This window comes from Balaenoptera musculus, chromosome 9, assembly GCF_009873245.2.
Source record: "Balaenoptera musculus isolate JJ_BM4_2016_0621 chromosome 9, mBalMus1.pri.v3, whole genome shotgun sequence".
In the NCBI taxonomy this organism is placed as follows: Eukaryota; Metazoa; Chordata; class Mammalia; order Artiodactyla; family Balaenopteridae; genus Balaenoptera; species Balaenoptera musculus.
The window spans coordinates 41,517,977-41,531,613 of NC_045793.1; the positions used below are offsets into that span (position 1 = coordinate 41,517,977).

The following is a 13,637-nucleotide window of genomic DNA, read 5'->3' on the forward strand; positions in this document are numbered from 1 at the left end:
GAAATTAAATACAAATCATATTAGATCTAAGGAAGCAAAGACTAGCAGTCTTGGCAGTTTAAGTTAAAAATTAAATATTTTTCAAAAGGCAGCACGTTTAATATATGCTATCCTCATTCCTAGTCATTCTGTTTTCTTTGCATTGCTACTTAAATCTCAACTCCTTATGTGAATTTAAAAAAAAATGGTCATCAGAAAATGACTTTATAATTGATAGTTTTTGTAAGGTTAACTTTTTTATTCATTAGCTGGATCAAATTCAGCACTTTGACAACCCAGGAATTGTATACAGGCAACTGTCTTTTAAATGGAGCTTTATCTAGACAAAAATCAACTAGGAAATGCTCTGACAAAAGATGCTTATCTCTGTGGTCCAGACTTGGCTTCCTATTAATGCCAAATTCATACGACTTTGGAGCAATATTTTTCCCCTGCCAGCCTTGGTCTCCTTCTCCACTATCTATTTTGTTATGTGTGAATCTAGATTCTAGTTTACAAACTTTTTCTGTAATAAATAATATCATTTCATAAACACTTTGAAACTTGGAATCCCTTGATGCCAATATATAACGTTGTTGCTTTTTAAAGACTTGGCTTCTTAGGGAGAGGGTCAGAAGGCGTAGAGAGGAAAGAAATGGAAAAAAAAAAAACAACCTAGAACTTTCTGTGTTACCAGTTGGTTTTCCCCTAGCCAAGTATAATATCAGTGCTTCTTCTTGGAAGGAAAGTTTTATACAAATGCTCTTGAAAGCTTAGCTCTGCAGGAGGGCCTGGTTCACCCTGCAGTATTTTCAGTGCCTGGATAAACATCCAGCCCGTTTCAGCTTAGATACCCAATAATTTTTGCCTCTTAAAAACTTGAGAGATCTATGGGCCTCTGCCCAGATAATTTAAAATATGGGAGTGGAGCTCCATGTTCTCCATGGATCTTTTCAGTTTTGCTAACTTAGGATAATTTTAAGATCTCAATCTAAGTGATTCAAAGAAGTGTTTATGTAATTTTAATAATTTGTATCATTGATTCATGTGATGACCCTTAGCTTCTTAAAAGTCACCCAAATATTCCTATGTTTTATTTAGGTAGCACTTTTAAATGAGTGGAAGCATGTGGAGGTAATATATATAATTACTGTTAGCTCCTCCTACCTCTTTTTCCCTTTGATACAGACCTACTTTCAAGAAGCTGTACTTTGATTGATTTAGGCCGGCTCACCTGTGTTGACCAAAAGTACAGAAATGGAGCTGGGAAAAATTTAAAGGCAAAGGAAGTCATTATTGACTTTTGGGAAGACAAGGGAAATTAAAATTTAACCAGACAATCTTTAACCTTCTATAGCTATACTACGATCTATAGTTTTTAAACTAGACATAGAAAATAACATTTATACAGTCACAAATTTGTCCATGCACCAATAAGGAGCCTGTCTACAGTCATCATGTTTGCTCGATCAGCCCTGATGCCTTGGTTATTAGTACTCATTTGTTGACAATATTGGGTCATTTAGATGTCTAGTTAAAACTATTGACAAATAAGGCAAAAGATAGAAGTTAGTTTCAGAAAACGACTAGTATCTCCTACAGAACTGTGCGTAGGACTCTAATGAGTTGTGTGCCTGCTCTCTGCCAGCTTAGTGTGTTACACAAAATTTTGTACCCTGCTTCAGGATTGCTGAAGTGATGGGATCTGTGTGTCAAGGAAGAGCTGAAGTGATGGAAAAGATTAACTTGAAACAATACTTTGAGGAAGGTAACAGATTAGTTTCATGAGAGAGAAATATATAAAAATGGCAAATGGAAATGGAATATATATGTGGGGTACAATGTCTGAATGAAAGCAAAGGCCATAGCCTGTTTTACCATCATTGTATAAGCCTGTTGGCAGCAGGTGAGAGTTAATAATTTGCAGAGAACTTTAAAACCCATTATAAGAAAGTGTGCTTCATACCAGGAAAACACTGAGAGTTTTGACTGAGTATTTCAAGAAAGGAAATACTGTCACAGGATATTTATGGAAGTAAAGGGTAAATTTGTATTAGAGGGAAATCTTGAATATAGAGGAAACTGAAGAAGATGCTTGTCTTAGTAACCCAGGAACGAGTTGGACCGTGGGCCAGTGTTGTGTATATACAACTGAACGTGTATCAGAGGGGAGACGTTGCAAATGTGTCCATGGAAACAGAAAGTAGGGAACTAAGACTGTTAATCACTAATGATTATGGCAAACTTCGAGAAAGGTGATACTTGAGAAGGCAGGAATAAGAAGTCAATGAGATTGATTTTTAGCCCATTTAATTTTAGGCTTTGTTGGAATGTCTAAGTGGAGGTATACTTTTGGATGCCAAGAATAAGCACGTAACATACTTCATAGTAAATGACTTTTTAATCTGTCTGTCTGTGCTAGATTATAAAGTCCTTGAAGTTAAAAATCATGTGTGTTTGCTCATCTCTTGATTTCCAGATCCTAGGTCAGTGCCAGCCTGTTTCATAGCATATGGTCAATACATATTACTTGAATGAATGCAAAGAAGGGATGAAGGCTAGCGGGTGGGGGAGGGAGGTTGACCATCAGCTCTCAGCTGGAGGATTCTCCATGGAGTCTTAAAGGTACATCCAAATTTACTAAATGGAGACAAGAAAAGGAGCATGGAAGGAGAATAGAATTAGTGCAGAGAAATCAGAGTTATTGTCAATGCACTTCTTTGTGAGTTCTTCAGTTTTCTAATAAGTGCCAAGAATTATACTGGGACAATGAAAAATGGTTGGGGTGGTGCTGGTGGGGAAGTCAAAGAATTTATATTCTATTTAGAAGAGATCTAAGTTAGGTGTTAAACCATGAGCACGGTATGAGGGTCATTGGATTTGGGTGAGAGAAAGTTGGCCTTAGAGAAGGAAAGGTGGCATGATAGATATCATAGGGGAGCTGACCCAGACTGTGAGGATTAAGGCGAGGGCTTGGCAGGGACAGTAAACACATTAGAGAAGTTTACTCGCTGTGAAAGGAGCTAAAGCAGTCTTTTGAGAATCTTAAAGTTCTCATACTCTTCCTGTAGTCTGTATTATAAAATAATAGCTTTTTGGAATATAAAATCATCATGTTACTTTATTTCTCCACGTCATTTATTTTTCACCCCCTGAGATCCAGGTGTATCTGGAGGCACAGAGGGTGTTGATATCTGTACCCCTCACCCCTACTTTCACTGGGGAGTCATTGGGCTAAAAACAGTTGGGCTGGTAACTGTCAGTTGTCATGGTCCTTTTGCATTTTATCTTGTACAGTGATGGAGAGAGGATGAGGAGAAGGGGACAGTGGGACAGCAGAAAGGGAGAAATTAGTTTTGATGGGGGGAGCAGTAAGTGTCAGTTTGTCATGGAACCAAATTATTTAGCTTTTAAGAAAGCAGTCATTATGATGATATAATAACAGCATTTTAGTGTGAGTCGTCAACAGACAGTAGTAACTTTTAATGAGACCTCTAAAATAAAACCTTCATGGTACCCATGTGTTTGGGTTACTGTGATCCATTATTCTAACCCTTATTTTACTGCCCTCTTACATTGTGATTTATGATGTTTGAGGCTTTAGTGATTCATTCCTTAGGGAATGTATTTTAGAGCTTAAACGACTATTTTAACTTTTAACACTTCTAATTTAAATGTTTTCCTGTTTGCTAAATTTGAGAGAGATGAGAAGAATTTATTTTAACCATAAGAAATTGGAAGAATGGGGGAAAGAGTGTTTCATTGAGTGTTTCACTGAATAAAAACGAGAGTAGCCAGTGAGTGAAAAGTTGCCAGTTGCATTGTGTTGACAAATGTGATTTGTGTGAGTCCCTTAAGAATGTAACAGGAGCATAATAAAAACATAAAAGCCACGGATCGTGTGGGTGAAGGAGTAGCCTGGAAGTGGAAGGGAATGGCTATTAATATATGTTGAAATTACTGTCTCAAAGAAACACAAGAGTTCTTACAGTATATGTGTTGAAATTGTCTGCCCCTGAAAGCTGAAACTCTGAAGAATCATTCCAGAAACACCAGACAGAATAATTCTTTGAAGCTGTTTCCTTTTTAAGATTGCTTATTACTGAGTTAGAGAAATAGGATATAAATAGTGGTCTGTAATAAGCTGGTGAACAATCATTGTTGACTCCATGCGTTTCTGACTATTCTGCTGTAATAGTACTATCCCAGGTACTTTTCGTCCTCGGTGTCTGGTGTTTCTTAAACGAGCTCCCGATTTACTTGATTTGCTCCCTTCTCTACTTCTTTGCTCTGCTTACCATGAGTTGTGTCCCGCTTGGGTTTTCAGATAGCAAGTTTTGTCAACAAGTCAGCCATAGACGTCTCCATCCTGCAGCGGTCCTTGGCCATTCTGGAGTCCATGGTGCTCAACAGCCATGACCTCTACCAGAAGGTGGCGCAAGAGATCACTATTGGCCAACTCATTCCCCATCTTCAAGGGTAAGCAAGAGTGACTCCACCACAGTGGGAAGGGAAAATGCTTCAGGCGGACAACCACCAAACCCCCCTGGGAACGGTTTCATATTGGTTTGACTAATATACAGAAAAAGAATCTTGATTTGGTATATAATCAAACCATGTCCCATGCTTGTCCCCCATCACACTGACATGGCACAGTTACTTGCCCCTGGGTGCTCCCCTTGCCTGCTCTTGTCACTGGTCTGCCCCCAGTGCCTTGGTAGGCACTCAGTTCTGATCAATGTTGGCAGATATCGGTAGAGTTTTACTTTTAATAAGACACAATAGGACAATTTGTTCTCTTAAGTTCTCAACAGAGTCTTTATCCTTAATCATATAAAATAGTGCTTTCTGTGATATAATGAGAATTTTCATACTTAATTAGGAATTTTTAAAGCCAGGCTTCTTTCTTAGGCTCCAGGTGATTACAATGACCTTTGATTGGTGTATTCTATAATATACGAATTTTTTAAGAGGCTTGAGCTATGAGACAGCTGCCCTAGCAGCCTTCGGTCTTTGGGGATCTCTCCTTCTCTCTATGCTTAGGTAACTAGTAAGGTTGCCTCTGATGATACAAGCCTGAGAAGGAATCCCTTGTACGATGCCACTTTATCAATTAAAGTATTTGGATTGCAGGTGGCAAGAAGCATCCTGAGCTAGGACAGGGAGTTTATTGAAAGGATACTGGCGCACTTTATAGAACCGAGGAATGACTTAAGTAGCTAAGCCTTGGGAAGGACAGAAACTATGGCCTCCTTGGAGTCCTCACAACAGGCCTTTTCTCTAGCGTACTGGCTGGCAGTCATGTGACTTGGCTCCCAGTAACTGCCGCCCCTGGTCTCTCAGGTCACACTGGCAAATTTTCAAGAAGAAACCTGATTGGCCTGTTTGGGTTGGGGGTGTAGGATGGGGATGCGAGGGAGTATTCAGTAGTTCTCAATATACCGAAAATGTTGACTGTGTTTATAATATAAACTACCAAAGTGCATTAGCGGTTTCCTTCATATGGAGGGGGGATGGTGCCTAGAATGTAAAATGTTGAGTCACACAGGCTATGGATTGCGGCCTCAGGGAAAATTAACACATGCTCTAAAATGATGATTTTGTGTGAAATCTCTCTGGAAATAATACCAGTTTCACATGTCCCTGAATGTGAACTGTATCAACTTAAAAGTCTGTATCTTTTCTCTGAATCTCGAGGGCATCACTGTGCATTTATAGAGCGCTTTGCCAAGTGGAGAGTTTCTCATTTGCCAAGTGCTGTACTAAAGATTTTATATGCATTACCTCATTTTATCCTAAAGGCAGCTCCTTGAAATAAGAGTGTTTTTACCCAATGTTACAGATGAGGAAGCTGTGTAGGGACACCCCGTGAACTTGTCCAAGGCCACACAGCCAGCCTGTGGGGCACTGGGCTTAGAATTTCATCCTGCCAAAGGCTGTGTTCTAAGCTCTGCCTCTTCCTAAATTATCTCTAAATACAGCCTATAGGCCTCTGCTCCTTAGCCTTGGGTCCTTCTTATTTACTATTTACCATGCAGCTAACATTAGATCTTGGCTTCATTTGAAATTTCCGATTTCATTCCTGTGAAAAGCAAATTTGTAAACATAAAAACCTATTCTTTTGTTATTTAAAAGTTTCTATTTGGTAGATAGCTAGTGGGAAGCAGCTGCATAGCACAGGGAGATCAGCTCCATGCTTTCTGACTACCTAGGGGTGGGATAGGGAGGGTGGGAGGGAGACACAAGAGGGAGGGGATATGGGGATATATGTATACATATAGCTGATTCATTTTGTTGTACAGCAGAAACTAACACAACATTGTAAAGCAATTATACTCCAGTAAAGATGTTAAATTTTAAAAAAAGTTTCTATTTGGGAAATAGATTTTTAGAATATGTAATATTATTGCCATGGAGACAAAACAGTTTCCTTTATCATAAGCCCAGGAATATAGGGACATCCAGGACTATTCCCAGGTATACTTCGTGCATCAAACAGAAAATCACATACACACACACACATACACACATACATCCCCTGGTCCATATTTTTGACTCTAATAGAGGAGAAGCGGAGAGAGCCAGCTGGCCACCTGTACGTCTGGGTGATCTCCACTGAGCGTGTTTTGTCTGGCTAGCAATAGTAATTGTCCCCTTGCTGTGTTTCCAGCCTCGTGATGGTCAAAATATTTTTTCAGTGCTGAATGTGTTTTCTAGGTCCTGGCTTTCTCTCTCACTATTTTGGGGGGAAATAATCATGAGCTTTATCATGGTCTAACTCAGGGGTAGCCTCTTCTGACTTTCTGTATGTCTGTGTGTCTTTACAGGACAGATCAAGAAATCCAAACCTATACCATTGCAGTGATTAATGCACTTTTCCTGAAGGCTCCTGATGAGAAGAGGCAGGTAAGTTGCACTTCTTTTGTCTTAAAGACGGTGCCCAGTTGTGCCGGCAACTTTTGGTGCAGAGAGAGCCTTCCCCTTCCCATCCCAGGAACTCCTGTGGGGCTCCTTGCTGCTCAGTGGTTTGCCTGGACAGCCTGGGATCATTCACAGATCCAGTGGGAACTAGGTGGAGATGGGCAAGCCCCTGTCTGATGAGGAAAGTTAGGAGTGTTCCAGCGGTAGAGCCCTTTCATCACATGAAACCCAACATAGAAGCCCAGAACAAAGAGATGAAATAAAGATGAAACTCTGCCTCTGTGGTGGATGCAGAGTTAGAAGCCCCTGTGATCTTCTGTCATTTCATTGGATACTCACTGGGTCCAGGGAGGGATTGTCCCCATTTGCCTGATGAGAAAATGTAGACCCTGAGAGTTGTCATGCTTTCCCCAGGGAGGTGTGAGATGGGAAGGTGAGAAGACAGGACAGGGAAGGTGAAAATTGCTGCAGGGGTTGAGATAACTGTTCATCTGTGAGAGGGGCTCTTTGCTTGGTGATATTTCTGCTTCTGTGTGTGGATGTGGCCAGGAGGACTGAGCAATTCATTTCCCCTCCTCTGTGCAAACAAGAGGAGGGAACCCCTGAAATGGACCTACGTGAAATCTACCCTTTGATATTGGTTCTTCTTCAACTAGGGAAAGGACGATTATAAAGTGGTTGTAGAAGTGGGTTTTTGCATGTCTTAGAATTTGGTTCACACCTCAGAATTCATTCCTGTTTTTTTTTTCCATCAACATAACATACTTGTTACCTTGGTCACAATTTACTTCATTTACAAACTGGATGGAAATATGAGATTTTTCAACCTTTAGAAAGTGTACTGGGGAGCTTGATGACAGTTACCAATAAATTGTTTTAGAAGAATTTAGAAAGCTAACATGCTACTGAACACTGTGTCAAGAATTTTATTTTTTTACTTTATTTTTTCGTTGCCAAGGATTTTAAATCTCAGTGGCTAAATGTGAAGGTTACTGGTTTGTTTTCCGTTTAGGATTGTTTGCTCATTCCTAGGGGCTATGTTTGCACAATAAGTAGAGTGGCGTTATAGTTTCCTGTGCTTTTGGTTTGGTGTTGGCTGGAGCCAGGAGGTGCCTGTCCTCCCCAAGCCTATCCTCCAGGCTGGATTTTTAAGGGTGGCTTTGCAGATCTTAGGTGGGATCATGGGTAGGGCCGCTCCTTATATATTTATATCTAAATACTGGGCTCATGATAATTCCCATCATCCCAGCAAATTGCCTGGGCATGTTCACAAGCCTGACATGGGCAGCACATACATAAGCCTGACATGGGCATTGAGAAGCTTGACCCTTCTACTGGCCAGGCCACTGATGGCTGTTTGTAGAGTGGGGTCAAGAGCCAGGCCAGAACGCTGATTGGACCTCTTGAGACTGTCTTTTTTCCTGTGGCTGGATTAGAGGAAATGAAAGCTCATGCTCACCCCAAGTGCTACGATTTCACTTGGATCTCTGCATCTAGACACGAGTAAGATGCATACACCTTGTATCTTTCTGTTACACTAAAACTACTGTTAATCTGTTGAATTGGAATTGAATGACCATGGAAAAGTAGGGAATTAGTTGCCAATCTATGCTGACTCCAGGCCAATGATAACAATGAAAACATAATGGGATACCATTATATTAGGAATACCATTAACATTAGGTTTGGATTCTGCTAATCAAATCTTTTTTTATTTTTGAAAAATTAGGCTCCATGAGACCGACGTGGTACAGTTTGGCTGTATATTGCTATATTAATAATAAATCACAAAGGGTAGTCTAATAACATTAAACCATTTAAGAAAACAATTCAACTAAGAAAGATAGGGTGTATATCAACCAGCAGAAAATCCAAAGTATTATATGACTAATTTAGTCTTTGAAATAAAAATGACGATACTTGTCGATAGAAAATTAACTTGGACTTTATAAACTATGTTGAATTTAAGATGAATCAGTGATTATTGTTGGTCAAGAAAAGGAGTATTTCGATTTTTAATTTTTAAAGTACATTTTAGTGAGTTAAGAGAGAGTTGGCTCAAAATTATTTCGAGTTCATAATGAAGAAAAGTTTATTTGTTGTTATTTTCTGAACATCAGTGGAGGCCTTTAAAGCAGAAGGTCAAGCTAGTTGGTGACATCTTGCTGTATATTATATATTGTTATTGGCTTATGTTTTGAAAGATTGAAAGGTCTGAATTGTTTTGGCAAATAGGAAAATTTCCCAAAGCCTGTCACCAATGATAATATTTGAGGGTTTGCCATGCACCATGCCATGTTCAGTGTCTTATGTCATTTCATTTAATTCTCATATCTATAGAAAGTCTTATTATTTCCATTTTATAAATGAGGAAATTGAGAGTCAAAGGAAGTAGAGAACTTGACCGATTGCTGAGCTGATAAGAGTCCAAGCTAGAATCCCAAACTCATTCTTGCTCTTATTTGCAAAGCATCCCACTGAATGCCGGTCAAGGAGACATCACCTGCAGAATGGCCTTGTATTTGCCTGGTAAAGAACTTACTGACACCTGAAAGACATCAAGCCCATTTTCTTACTCCAATCAGATTAAAACATAATTCTAAACACTTATTTACTGGATTTACAGGAATGTCCCTTTTTTTGTTTGTTTGTTTGTTTGTCTTTTTAAAGCTTTTGGACATTGGATAAATTCCACTTCAGTCAAAAAATTTTATTTATTTCAACATTTCTTTGCAACTTGGGCTCAAACACATTGGTAGGACTCTATTATCTGGATTTTCTTTATTTTTCAAAATGTTAATGAATTTAGAAGGATTTTTAAATACCTATACCTTATTTCTGCTTTTACTGAAGAAAAATATGACTGAAGTCAGATCTTTTTACTTGTCAGGCAGACCTGGGCGATATTTTTGTTTTGCATTCATTGAGTTGGCCTGCCTGAGAGAGCAGTGAACTTGGGCCTGGGGTATAACTGCATCCTCTGTGGATGGTCCCCTGTCAGCCTCCCTGGGAGGTGGGGGGTTGGGTCATGCTTTCCCCTGCCTCCCAGGTATTGGAGACTCTCCCTTTTCCTGCCCAAATAAAGGGAAGGGGTGCTTGTTTTGTGGGAGAGGGGATAGCTATTAGGTGGGCAAGTGGATCCTTTTTCTTACAACTAGTTGCCATTATTTATTTTATTATTTTCATGGCAAAGAAGTTGGTCACATCCCTTCCAAATTCTCTGCACATATTTATGGTTTTGATAAGCATTATTTAAAAAAACCCCTTTATAGTTAAAAGATTTGATAGAAAAATCCGAAAATACAGATTCCAAAGGAAGAAATTTTAAAGAAACCTATAATTGCATTCCCAGAGAGGGAACCACTGCAACTACTCACACCTGTGGGACTGTCATGGTCCTACTTCCTGCTTTTTGTGCAAAGACTCTCCTGCAGACATCATTTTTTCACTAGATGTGATCATACTGCATGCACTGTTTTTTGGGTTTTTTTAACTGCTTTTAAAACTAAAGAAGATTTTGTGGACATCTTTCCATGTCAGTATATCTATACAGGCAGACCTCGTTTTACTGCGTTTCGCTTTATTGTGCTTTGCAAATACTGTGTTATTTTACACGTTGAAAGTTTGTGGCAACCCTGCATCGACCAAGTCTACTGGCACCATTTGCCGACAGCATTTGCTCACATGGTGTCTCTGGTAATTCTTGCAAAATTTCAAGCCCTCCATCAGCAAAAAGATTATGAGTCTATGAAGGTCTAGATGATGTTATCATTTTTTAGCAATAAAGTATTTTAAAATTAAGGTATGAACATTGTTTTCTTAGACAAAATGTATTGCATACTTAATAGACTACAGCATAGTGTAAACATAACTTTTATGTGCACTGGGAAACCAAAATATTAGTGTGACTCACTTGATTGTGGTATTTGCTGTATTGTGGTGGTCTGTAACCAAACTTGCAATATCTCTGAGGTATGCCTGTATCCATGTCCATAGTCATATCTATCTATATACTTTTATATCATCCTAATGGTATAAACTATTCTCCATAGATTTCTCAAGTTCACTCAAACCATTCCTTAATATTGGGCAAAAAAAAAAATCCATGGTGTGGACAAGGATTTTTCTGTTTTCTCTCTGGTCAAGTTCCTGATCCTTTAGGAGGGTAGCGGGATGTTTTATGAAACATTCATTGCCTACTCTGTGCCAACCATTGTGCTGTGGCTGGGAATGCAAAGATGAAAAGGACAGTCTCTGTGCCCTTGAGAAGACCACACTCTTATGCAGAAGATAAATATTGTAAACAGATCATTATAATAATTACTCTAGTAGATGTTGGAAATATACTGTCCCTTCTAACTTATTTTAAAAATTGTTAAGTCGATAGGCTGACATAGGCACAGAGAATTTTTTTCTTTTCTTTTTGTTTGTGTGTCAATAAAGCAATAATTTCATTTTTATTAAAGAAAAGGAATTATAAAAGAACGTTGGGCCTTTTGTTTTCATCTGATCCAAGAAGAAAAAGGATGGACCTTTCTGTTTTGATCAGGAAGAAAGCATGGCTTTCTGCGACCCATGGAAGGGCAGTTCCTTCTGGATTGCCATTTAACTTGTTTCCGATGGTGTCCTCATCCTTGCCTTCTTGTTTTCAAGAGGTTGGAAGAGGACTTAGTATTGGATTTTGTTTTTGTTGTCGTTGTTTTTTAAAAATTTTGATTGGAGTATAGTTAATTTACAATGTTGTGTTACTTTCTGCTACACAGCAAAGTGAATCAGTTATATGTATACCTGTATCCACTCTTTTTTTACATTCTTTTCCCATATAGGTCATTACAGAGTATTGAGTAGAGTTTCCTGTTCTATACAGTAGGTCCTTATTAGTTATCTATTTTATATATAGTAGTATAGTATTGGATTTTGACTTTGATGCCATCTAGCCCTTTTAGATCACCTTAGCGTATTTGTGTGCTTTTCTCTTCAATGCAGCGGGTCAGCAGGGGTGTTAAAATTAAGCTGTAACGTCTAACAGAGTGCTCTGAATTTCCATTCCTTCTTCTCTCCTGCTGGCTTTCCTTTCTGTGGTGGCGATGGCCGTTAGGTTGGTGTAGAGAGCAGTGTTGACATCCTTGATTGTCCTCTGACTGTAAGTCCCCACGTTCCCTTTGTCAGCACAAAGTGGGCCTTGCATTCCCATTCTGCCCCTGTCCAGCCCTGCCTGTGTGCCCCCTCGTACTTCCTCCCTGTGTTCTGAGTTCTCCTTGCTATCTCCAAGTTTATTTTGACCTTGATCGAATTCATGGTTGTGTTTTTAAATCATAGCTTAGTTTCTTCTCTACTCATTAAGAGTAGTGACACTAAAAATACCGCCCCCCCCCCCACCAGAAAACAACATTCAAGTGACTTCCTGAATATGAGCAGTATTTTTCCTTTGGGATGTTTGTACCAAGATTATGTTCAACTATTTCATTTCCCCTTAGTATCTGTTTGACAATATTCAGAAAGGGCATCTGTGAATCATTTCATTTAATAAAATCACCTGCAAATCCTCTATGCCAGTCAGGCAGGCCAAAGCACAAAGCACAGCCTGCAGAATTGAGGCCCAGGAATGCTGAGTGCGGCCCCTAGGGCTTTGCATCTGCCCAGATGTTTGTCCTTTGCTAAAACTTCACTCAGTTCATTTGCATAGACTATTAAGCCCTGGGGTATGTACTACTCACTCTTTGGTTTTGCACAGATTAAGATGAAATGGCTTTTAGAAGTCTTAGACCTTTAAAGTGATGGCTCTCTAGTATTGGAATCTCCTCTGTGCAGGCGTTTTGTTGCCTTGTAGTGAAAGCTCTGCACATATACAGTCTAATAAAAGCTGATGAGCCATTCCAGTGGGGAGCCATTGCTTTCATTTGGAGTGTTTGATTTTTATTCAGCACTTACCTTTTCCTGGAAGGAAGAAATTCCCAAGAAAACAAAGAAAAAAAAAAGAAATTTGCAGGTGCCAGATTTCCTTCCTTTGCTGTTGGCTACTGCTTTGTTATCTAAACAACATTCAAAAAGTAATTCGAATACTACTGTCCACTTGAGTCCTTTCTTTGGTAAGAAATACTGCTGATATCCAGTTTTGAAGCACGCCCCAGGATAAAGTCATCTGGGGCTATGTGGAAATGTATCTTTCTAACCAAAGCTTTTCTGTCCGTGTGTTTTTCTTCCACAGGAGATGGCGAATATTTTGGCTCAGAAGCAACTGCGTTCCATCATCTTAACAGTGAGTACCTATGTGCTGTGACCACCTTGTTGGGAAGGAATGGTCTGGTGTATTTATTCATCTCCTCTTTTGGCTTGGTTTTGTGATTTGTTCTGTGACTTGCTTCTGTGGTGAAGCAGTAGTAACTAGAAAGGAGGAAAAAGTGTGCTTTTGGAAATGGAATAAACAAAGCTTTCCCACAGGAATGGCCTCATGATTGGAGGGAGAGCATCTCTGGAACTGCTCTAGAGAGAAACGCATTCTGGCAGGAAGGGTTGGCAATCTCTCTCGGTGGGGCAGGTTTATTATACTCACTGTAGCTTTAGCTTTGCGTTTAAGGAAATCAGGGGCTCCCTGACTTTAAAAATTCCACCAGTATGAGCTTATACTATTTTTAGTGAGGAAACTAGCTGGAAACATATCAGACTCTGAGAGAAGTCCTGAAATTTCGACCATCATTTTCCTGGGCCCCTTTCCTAGAGAAAGGCAGGAAAGACAG

General features: G+C 39.4%; 1 protein-coding gene across 10 annotated transcripts in view; it reads left to right on the forward strand.

Moving 5' to 3' along the window:
- The window catches only part of ELMO1 (engulfment and cell motility 1), a 554,248-nt gene that overhangs the window by 194,457 nt on the left and 346,154 nt on the right, over positions 1–13,637 (forward strand). For 6 of the 10 annotated variants that reach the window (XM_036863258.1, XM_036863260.1, XM_036863259.1 and 3 more), the window contains 4 exons: positions 4,307–4,458; positions 6,807–6,885; positions 11,999–12,043; positions 13,109–13,159. In XM_036863258.1, coding sequence (XP_036719153.1) covers positions 4,307–4,458; positions 6,807–6,885; positions 11,999–12,043; positions 13,109–13,159 — 327 coding nt within the window. The remainder of the gene's footprint in view (positions 1–4,306; positions 4,459–6,806; positions 6,886–11,998; positions 12,044–13,108; positions 13,160–13,637) is intronic. The other 4 variants (XM_036863263.1, XM_036863265.1, XM_036863264.1 and 1 more) reach the window with 1 other exon arrangement.